Raw genomic sequence first — 9,769 nt, forward strand, 5'->3', positions numbered from 1 at the left:
TGCTGGTTAAGCCATGTAAATGCAGCAAGAACAGTTTAAAACTGCAGCGTGTGAGCTTAGAATAAACAGACCATTATCGTTCGTTGGTGTGGATGCAAATATAGTTATAGTTATCTTTATCCGCTTGTTAAGTCGTGATTTAAGGAACGCCATTTCTGGGTCCAAGCCTCGAGTGGTTTCACTTGAGAATGCCATCGCCGGCCGTTTATGAGAGCTATTTGTTCATATTAAACATCAAACATTTTACAAAGTTAAACATTTTAAATACTTACAGTCTACACAACAGTCTCTGTGCTCACAGCGTCACAGACATTAAGATTTTAACGATTTATAAAAGATGAATCACTGTCTGGCCATCTGGAATTTTGCTATGGAGATAAAGGTTATGATTATAACCACATTGTGTGTGTATATTAGCACCATTTGTTGTTTTTCTTGTGGTTTGAGATAGAGCGTTTTGACCCGGAAGCGCTGCCGCGTGACGTCAGGCTTAACAACCGAATAGTTGAGAACGGGCTGTAAGCATGTGTGAATGTGTGTCTGTGCGTTTCTCAATAGTGTTTGGGAACATCATCTCTACTAATAGCAAAACTGTAAGTTTATCTGCTTCAAAAACAGCACCATTATTACCTCGCTAGTGAGAAATATCATGTAGCTTTTAAGTTGCTAAACTGTTTTACTGATAAAATCATTAGGGAAAGAGAGAGCGGGGAAAAGAGAGTATGTGCTTTCTTTCCATACATAATAAAACATAATTTTGTGGCAAAAAAATAGGAAATTATTTGTTGTTTTTATCCTATCGTTTACAATATTTATTTGCTTGATCAGTGTCATTTGTGGGTTTAGGTTTTTTTGCAGTTGTAGGACCTATTTGAAATAACTGAAATCCTTTCGCGAAGTGATACAGACAAGTAATGCAGTCAAGACCAGCCTGGAACTACTTTAGCCATGCGTTTCCTTGGAAATTATTGCACACCTTAGAACGTTCGTCAACCAATTCAAGCATTCAGCAGCCCCGTAGTATATCACTAAATACTTCACTTGACATTAAGTTACATATTATGATGTCACATAAACTTCCTTGACCTTTCTGCTCAAGGATCCTTTTTAGATCCTTTTTCTTTCCGCCCACTCATCCATGGCTTCCATCAGTGATGGAGTACTCGAGTCCTGGACTCAGACTCGAGTCCGACTCGAGTCACTATTCTTTGGACTCGAGTCCGACTCGAGACTCCATTCTCTGGACTCGTGACTCGACTTGGACTCGCGGACTGATGACTCGTACTTGGACTCGGACTCGAGGATATATAAAATCGGACTTGAGCATTATTTAAGTTTATATATAATATTATATAAGGTTTCGTGCCCAAGACCGGCCGGGATCTATTTTTTTCCCCTCAGAGACACTGCTACCGCTCGCTCTCTTGACCACACACTCACTGACGTCACTCACTTTACGCTCGTGCATGATTCGCGGGCTAAATGTTCAAATTTGGAAAATTGAGGAAAAGACTGGGACAACTTCAAACTTTAACAGACACCTGTCACGGATGCGCCCAGAAAAGTAAGTAAAATGCTTTCCATTGGCTAACGTTAGCTTTTAAAAAAACTATTATTGACTAATGCATATATGATAATAAACAGAAGAAGCTAGGGTTGGGCGATGTTTACACAATTTTTTTGTCTGTTGATAACTAGTCACTGTGTCAGATCGGATTACATGATTTTTTTTGTCTGTTGCGATAGTCACTGTCAGATGGATGACGCAATTTTGACTCCTAAAATCCTGTGGTGTAGTGGTCAAGAAACATGTCAGACTAACGTTACACGTTGCTTTCTGACCAGTCGCGTGCTGTCACACACACACATTCACTTGAACACATACAAACGCACCCACGCTAAATCACTCGGTCACTCACAAGCGCTCTCTCTCTCTCACTCACACACTCTCTCTCTCATATCGTATTGATTTTTACATTTTAAGTATTTTTAAATTTAATTTTAAACTCGAGACTCGACTCGGACTCGAACGCCGGGGACTCGAGACTCGACTCTGACTCGAACTCTGGTAATGGTGACTCGACTTGGACTCGACTCTGACTGTTCTTTTGGGACTCGGACTTGGACTCGGACTCGACAGTTGGTGACTCGACTACAACACTGGCTTCCATCTGCACTTTTTTTGATTATTCGCACGTCACACAGTCACACATTATTAACACATACATGCCCCATAGCAATTGTAACACAAACGCTGGGGATTTTTCACTCATTTTGATATGACTAACCCTGTATTTTAAGTCAGACATGTGTCTTTTGTGGTCAAGTTTATTTTTGGTGTTAACATTTACCCCACTTCCTCGCTAACTGGCGCATTCAGTGACATGCTAGTGTTAACCGGTTTTCTCTGCACACAGTCTGAGCAAGGACTGTTGGGTGTGAAAATGAGGTCTTCAGTTAACTTGTAGCCAAAAACAAAGACTATATATTTTGTATACAAGCTAAGTCACCGGACTGTATGCAAAAAGCATAGGGAAATGAAAATGAGTGCAGATGTACAAGACTAACATGCTGGAAGGAAGAGTGTCTGTTTATCTAGAAATCCTTAGGCAAAGATGATTACAGGCAAAGGGTTAAAGATAGATTGTAAAACAGGACACTATCATGTGTACGGTGCTTTCCACAGTGAAACAGCCTATCTGTGGCTGACCGTCTACTTCCTTATCATGAATTAACAAAAAATGATCACACCTGCAATTCCCCAATTAACACTTCCTCATGTAAAAAATAGCAAAACAAGGAATACAAGATAGACTGGAATTCATTGGAACTTACTTTGCATATATAAACTGTAGGTGACATTACTAAATTTGAGTACAAAATATTTTTAGAAGGTTAATACAATGCAACTGGTTGATGCGATAAGAGTCTTATGCGTGCGTGTGTGTATATATAAATAAATGTGTGTGTATTGCATATTGCATGTATGTTTATTTTAGATTAAGCTTTTCTGCAAGTTAGATTGGGCTTCAAATTTATGTATATATATATATATATATATTTATTTATTTATTTATTTATTTTTTGATGAATAAAACATTTTTTAAAATATAACAGAATTTATTTAAAATAGAAATATTTTATAACAATATATACTATACCATTCAAAAGTTTTGGGTTAGTAATTTTTAGTCTTTTTTTTTAAGAAATTAATACTTTTATTCAGCAAGGATGTATTAAATTGATAAAAAGTGATAGTAAAAAAATATTTTGTTATTTTTGTTGTTTTTAATGTTTTATTCCTCAATGAATCTACTGTTTCCAACAAATCAGCATACTAGAATGATTTCTGAAGGATCATGTGACACTGAAGACTGGAGTAATGATGCTGAAAATTCAGCTTTGCATCACAGAAATAAATTATATTTTAATGTATATTAAAATAGAAAACAGTTATTTTAAATTGTAATAATATTTTTCAAACTCATAATATATATATATATATATATATATATAAAATGGGTTTGAAAAAAAATTATGCAAATGTTTAAATACCAAAATGTATAATAATTATATAGCATGCTTTAACATGAAAACTGACATACAAACATCATGGTTTCAGAAAATAAAAATACATTTTTAATTAATCACTTCCTGCTGCAGGCTACAAAAGACTTATGTATTTCCTGGAAGAAAGAGTGAGAAAAACAAATATCTACACATAAATTATTTTAAAATATATTCATATATTAAAAATAATTAGGCCAATCTCATGAATAGTTAATGCACGTACAGGGTCTTAAATCTGAACAGCTACATACAAAGATATTTTTAGCACGCTTTAATAACCTTTACTGACCGCACTCTTTGTAAGGGGGTATTGGAAAAACAACTTCCTGTGTAATCAGGAAACTCCCCCCTCTCATGCTGTGTGTATGAGTGGGTGGCACTAAAGTAGGCTAAAACAATGAGCAAGAATAATTTTCCCACAGTTGACCTGCTAAAGGTCCCAAATTCATCTGTAATGCCAAGGGAAATTCCTCCAAAAAAAGTCACAAGTTGCAGATCATTTATAGAGCAAATTATGAATGAACTGTGGTCTCTCATTCATTAAAAATGACCTCATTTATTTCTAAAATGGAAAAAGTAAAAGGTCACTGAGTGTGTGAATTATCTCTGCAGTTGCTAGCAGTCGTATCAGAGCTGGAACAGCAGGGTCTGAACATCCTGGTCCTTGGCAGGAAGCATATGCTACAACCTACCCGGAACTGGGACAGACAAAACATGAACAAGATCAAGCAGAAAGCCCACTGCTTCTTCACTGAGAACATGTTCGTATGACCCCCCTTTCCTCAATCACATAATGTACAGCCTGTTCCAAAACATAGTGAGCTGCCTACGTAAGCAGCAATTTAAGGGATCAAAAGCGCGTCTGGACGACAAAAATACTTTTATTCAGCATGGAAGCATTCATTTGTTTAAAAGTGACAGTGAAGACATTTATAATGTTCTAGAAATTAATACTTTTCAGTGAGGATGCATTAAATTGATCAAAAGTGACAGTAAAGACATTTATAATGTTTTAAAAGATTTGCATTTCAAATGAATGCTGTTTTTTTTTTTTTTTTTTTTTTTTTACTTTATATTCATGAAAGAAATAAAATGTATCACAGTTTCCCCAAAAATATTATAGGAACAACTGTTTTCAACATTGACAATAATAAGAAATGTTTTTTGAGCTGCAAATCAGCATATTAGAATGATTTCTGAAGGATCATGTGACTCTGAAGACTGGAGTAATGATGCTGAAAATTCAACTTTGCATCACAGGAATAAATTATATTTTAAAACATATTTAAATAGAAAACAGCTCTTTTACATTGTAAAAATATTTCACAATATTAATGTTTTAACTGTATTTTTGATCGATTTTACTGTATTTTGTGGACAATTTATTATTATTATTCTTGAAGTTAGAATTAAAGTTCCATCTAAAAATACATTTTTTGGAGACTGCAGTCCCATAATGCATTGCAAAAAGCTCTATTGATGAAAAAGGCGCTATTGATCCCATGAGTCCCATAACCAAATTTGATGCACCTTTTGACCAACATCTAATTCCATCAAGAGGTGCATCCATTTTTGGTCAAGATCTTGTATTGATAATGCAAGAGGTGAACACTGTAAAGTCTACTCCAGCACATCCCAAAAACTTTTAATTAAGGTCTGGACTGAGAGGTGCCAATTCATGTGCGAAAATGAATCTTGGCTTCGTCATCCTGGAATATGGCCATGATAGGCCTTCTAATGCTTGTTTAAAAAAAGTTCTGTTCAGTTATCATACTATCTAGAAGCCCTCACTATGTTTTGTAACAGTTTCAGTCGAATGTGTTAGTAACGCATGTACCAATCACTTCCCTTCTCCGTATGTCAATATAAACCCACAATGATTTCATTCACTGAGCATGAAAGGTATGTTTGATACAGTGCACTGTTTTTCTTGGATGACTGCCACAGATCTGAAGATGACCCGTTTCTGCTGTATGCTGCTTTGCACTCTGGCGTTCACTGTAATTTTCTTAGTCGTGATCTAATGAGGGACCACAAAGCCTGCTTCCCAGACAGCGCAACCAGACGCCTCTTCTTCAAGTGGCAACGTGGACATCAGTTGGTAATCAGTCATTATGTCCCAGGAAAAAGGGTTCGATTTCAGGTAGGTCTAGGAATGGAGAGACTTTATGTAATCAATAGTATTTAAAGGACTGAAAGCCTCATTAGTATGACTGATGACTTGACTTTGTTTTTCAGAGGATCTCGGCTTATGACACCATCGTTCAGACCTCCGGTAGCTCTTGGCACATTCCTTACGATGAGAATGGAAGAGATAGAGCTACATATGAAGTTCCTCAGAAATGGCTCTGCCTCACTCAAGAACAATGAGGCTTGAGTTACTGCTACTGTGCTGACTGAAAAATCCATTCAATTAAAATGAATTAAAAAATACTTGGTAAAATGTACAACTGTTTCTTCTACTGCTTATCAACTTTTATTTTATATATACACTTGCAATCAAAAATATAAAAATTGTTTTTTTTAAATACAAAAATAACACTTTAATGGCTATTTAAAGCGATAATATCAATATGCAATGTAATATTTTTGGATTTTTTTTTTCATAATACAGCTATGTCATAAATAATTATTCAACCCTTATTCATCATTGCTGTTTTTAAATCTCTTAAATCTAATAAATCTCGCCGGCGGCGAGAGCGTCAAAGTGACGCTAGTCATTCATTTTCAATGAGAGCCGGCGGCGAGCTCCGGCGAGAGGGGTGCGGCGCGTCTTGGACGGTGAGAGCGTCGAGGAGAGTTGAAATCAGGTTAACTTTATGGTAATGAGCTATGACGCGGTTCGGCGGCAACCAATTAGAATGTAGAGGTCCTCGCTTGATAGGCTTCCGATTGGTTAACGCGACTTGTCATTTTACTTTGGCTCTGCTTTGACCCTCCCGTCGGCGGCGGTTTGAACGAACAGTACAGCGTTGTTGGCAGGGCGGCCAAGGCGACTGTTGACGCTCTCGCCGGCGGCGGTGTGAACGCACGGTTAGAATGGTAGGGTACAAAATTGTATTAAAGGGTTAGTTCACCCAAAAATAAAAATTCTGTCATTAATTACTCACCCTCATGTCGTTCCACACCCCTAAGACCTTTATTCATCTTCAGAACAAATTAAAATATTTTTGATGAAATCCAAGAGGTATATGACTCGTCCATATAGACAGCAATATAATCAACACTTTCAAGGTCCAGAAAGCTACTAAAGACATCGTTAAAACAGTCGACGTGAATGCAGTGGTTCAACCTTAATTTTATGAAGCAACGCAAATACTTTTTGTGCACAAAAACAAAATTAATGACTTCATTCAACAATTTCTATTCTTTGTCATTCTGTTTGTTTACGTCCAGTGCTTACAGGTTCTACATCAGAACGCCGACTCATTATTGGCCGACTCGTGTCGTGCTGCTTTGACCAATACTGAACTGCCATTCAGATGTAAACACGGAAGCCTTCACTGTGCTTACTGTGTCACCTGAGTAAAGATAATGACAGGGAAGAGAGGAGATTTTTGAATAAAGTCGTTATTTTTGTTTTTGCACACAAAAAGTATTCTCGTCGCTTCATAAAATTAAGGTTGAACCACTGCAGTCATGTCGACTGTTTTAACAATGTCTTTAGTAGCTTTCTGGACCTTGAAAGTGTTGATTATATTGCTGCCTATGGAGGAGTCATGTACCTCTAAGATTTCATCAAAAATATCTTAATTTGTGTTCTGAAGGTGAAGGTCTTACGGGTGTGGAATGTTAATGACAAAATTTTCATTTTTGGGTGAGCTAACCTTTTAAAACACAATTAAGCATTTGGAAACTCAGTTCTGACGCATGTATAAATTTGAGTAGCAGATATAGCCAAGACAAAAGAGCTCTCACAAAAGCTAAGAGAAGAAGGCTATGGCTACTAGATCATTTCCTAGACACTAAGGCCTGGTTTCACAGACAAGGCTTAGATTAAGCCAGGATTAGGCCTTAGTTCAATTAGGACATTTAAGTAGCTTTTATAAACGTACCCTAGAAAGAAACATTACTGGTGTGCACATATTTTAAGATATGCACTACTATGTCCAACTGTGTTCAGCATTCGCTTAGTGAGGTCTGATCGCGCTCTGACAACGACAGTGATGTCTAACACTCATTGAAGTATATGTGCGAGACATTACTGCCGTTGTCAGAGCAGGATCAGACCTCACTAAGCGAATGCTGAATGCAGTTGGACGTAGTGGTGTATTAGAGTTAAAAAATGATGTAAATACTGTTCGGTTTCTCGCACAAACTGATCGTTTCGTGTCTTAGGACATTAATGTGTCGTCACGAGCCGCAGGGTTTAATTTGGAAGTTAAAAATCATCATTTGTGTTCTACTAAAGAAAAAAAGTCACCTACATCTTGGATGCACTGGGGGTAAGCAGATAAAAATCTAATTTTCATTTTTGGGTGAACTATCCCTTTAAAACAGCTCAAACATGCATTTTAGTCTGGGACTAGGCTTCATGAAACGGGGGGTAAAAGTTCCTAGAGACACAGTTGGCAGCATTGTTTGTAAGTTTAAAACATTTGGTACCATAACAAACCTTCCAGGGCTTGTAAGAAAAAGCACACAATGTTTGATCAAGGCAGCTTTGAAAAAAAAAAAAACATTAATTTACTGCCAAAGACCTGCTAGATGATCTAATGAACAGAAGAAAATAAATCAGTGCAGTCTATAAGTAGAACACTAAACACACATTGACTTCATGCCCACTTCGACAAGCACCACTCGACCAAGAGAACATAAAAGGCTGGCTTGAATATACTAAAGGATAGTGCATAGGCCTGTGGATTTCTGGAAGAATGTTTTATGGAATGATAAGACCAAACGGGAACCTTTTGGACACCACTGTTCAGCAGTATGTCTGACACAAAAAAGGCATAGCTTGTGACCTGAAGAACACCATTTCCAGAGTTAAACATGAAGGTGGGTCAGTCTTGTTATGGGGTGCTTTGCTGCTGCAGAAAGTGAAAATCTTGACCATTTGATTGGCATGAAATATCGGGCCATTTTGGCAAAGATTTTGATCCCTTCACTGATTAAACTGAAGCTTCACTGGACTTCCAGCAGGATAATGATCCCAAGTATGCATCCAAATCTACCAAAGCTTGGTTCAGGGATCGGTCCTGGAATGTTCTTGAGTAGTTGGCTCAGTCTGCTCAGCCCTTGAAAATCTTTGGTGAGATTCGTAGAAAGCAGTGGATGCACGAAACAAAGAATATCAGTGAACTGGAAGCTTTTGCACAGAAGGAATGTAGAGCATGTCAGAAGCTTGAAAGAACCTACAGGCAATGTTTATTTGATATACAGTGAATAAAGTATTCTCTACAAAACTTGACATAAGATGCTTATTTTCACTAGCTAGGTTAGGTTTTCCATGTAGGTTTCTAGTTAATTGCATACATTAAAGGATTAGTTCACTTTCAAATTAAAATTTCCTGATAATTTACTCACCCCCATGTCATCCAAGATGTCCATGTCCTTCTTTCTTCAGTCAAAAAGAAATTAAGGTTTCCAGGATTTTTCTCCATATAGACCTTATGTAGCCCCGCCCCTTTTCAGCGCTGCGCTTTCCGGCTTGTATTTCCACAGCGATCTTATGTATTTATGAATGAACTGCTCATTTTAAAATCCTCCCGTTCTACTGACATTTGTTAAGACACCCGCTTTAAACATAACAATGCTCATGATAACTTTTGTTAACTCTACAACACGTAAATCCACTTCCCTAGCTAATTCTTCTTCAACAGCGATGCCATAGAAATATACAGGACTACCGCGAAAACGGAAGTTCAAAGACAATATTCTAAAGATGGCGGCGCGCATGTTTCTCTGGAAAATAAGGTCTATAGTGGACTTCAGTGGCAGCTTCAAATAGCTTTAAATGATCCCAGATGAGAAATAAGGGTCTTATCTAGAGAAACTATCACTCATTTTCTAAAAAAAAAAAAAAAAAAATTATACATTTTAACCATAAATGCTCATCTTGAACTAGCTCTCTTCTTCTTCTCTATTTGAATTCCAGCAGTGTACACACTGTTAAGTGTATTACTGCCCTCCTCAGGTCAAAGTTTGAACTAAATTGTCATATTCAATATGCTAGTGCAAGTATATAACAATTAGTTCA

The 9,769-nt window shown here is 37.1% G+C and overlaps 1 protein-coding gene across 1 annotated transcript in view; it reads left to right on the forward strand.

Annotated features, from left to right (window-relative positions):
• The window catches only part of prorp (protein only RNase P catalytic subunit), a 30,844-nt gene extending 24,800 nt beyond the window's left edge, over positions 1 to 6,044 (forward strand). The window contains exons 5-7 of the mRNA XM_067367225.1: positions 4,183 to 4,331; positions 5,518 to 5,713; positions 5,809 to 6,044. Coding sequence (XP_067223326.1) covers positions 4,183 to 4,331; positions 5,518 to 5,713; positions 5,809 to 5,940 — 477 coding nt within the window. The 3' untranslated portion in view covers positions 5,941 to 6,044. The remainder of the gene's footprint in view (positions 1 to 4,182; positions 4,332 to 5,517; positions 5,714 to 5,808) is intronic.
• The last annotated feature ends 3,725 nt before the right edge of the window (positions 6,045 to 9,769 follow it).

Source organism: Chanodichthys erythropterus, chromosome 18 (genome assembly GCF_024489055.1).
Source record: "Chanodichthys erythropterus isolate Z2021 chromosome 18, ASM2448905v1, whole genome shotgun sequence".
NCBI classification, from domain to species: Eukaryota; Metazoa; Chordata; class Actinopteri; order Cypriniformes; family Xenocyprididae; genus Chanodichthys; species Chanodichthys erythropterus.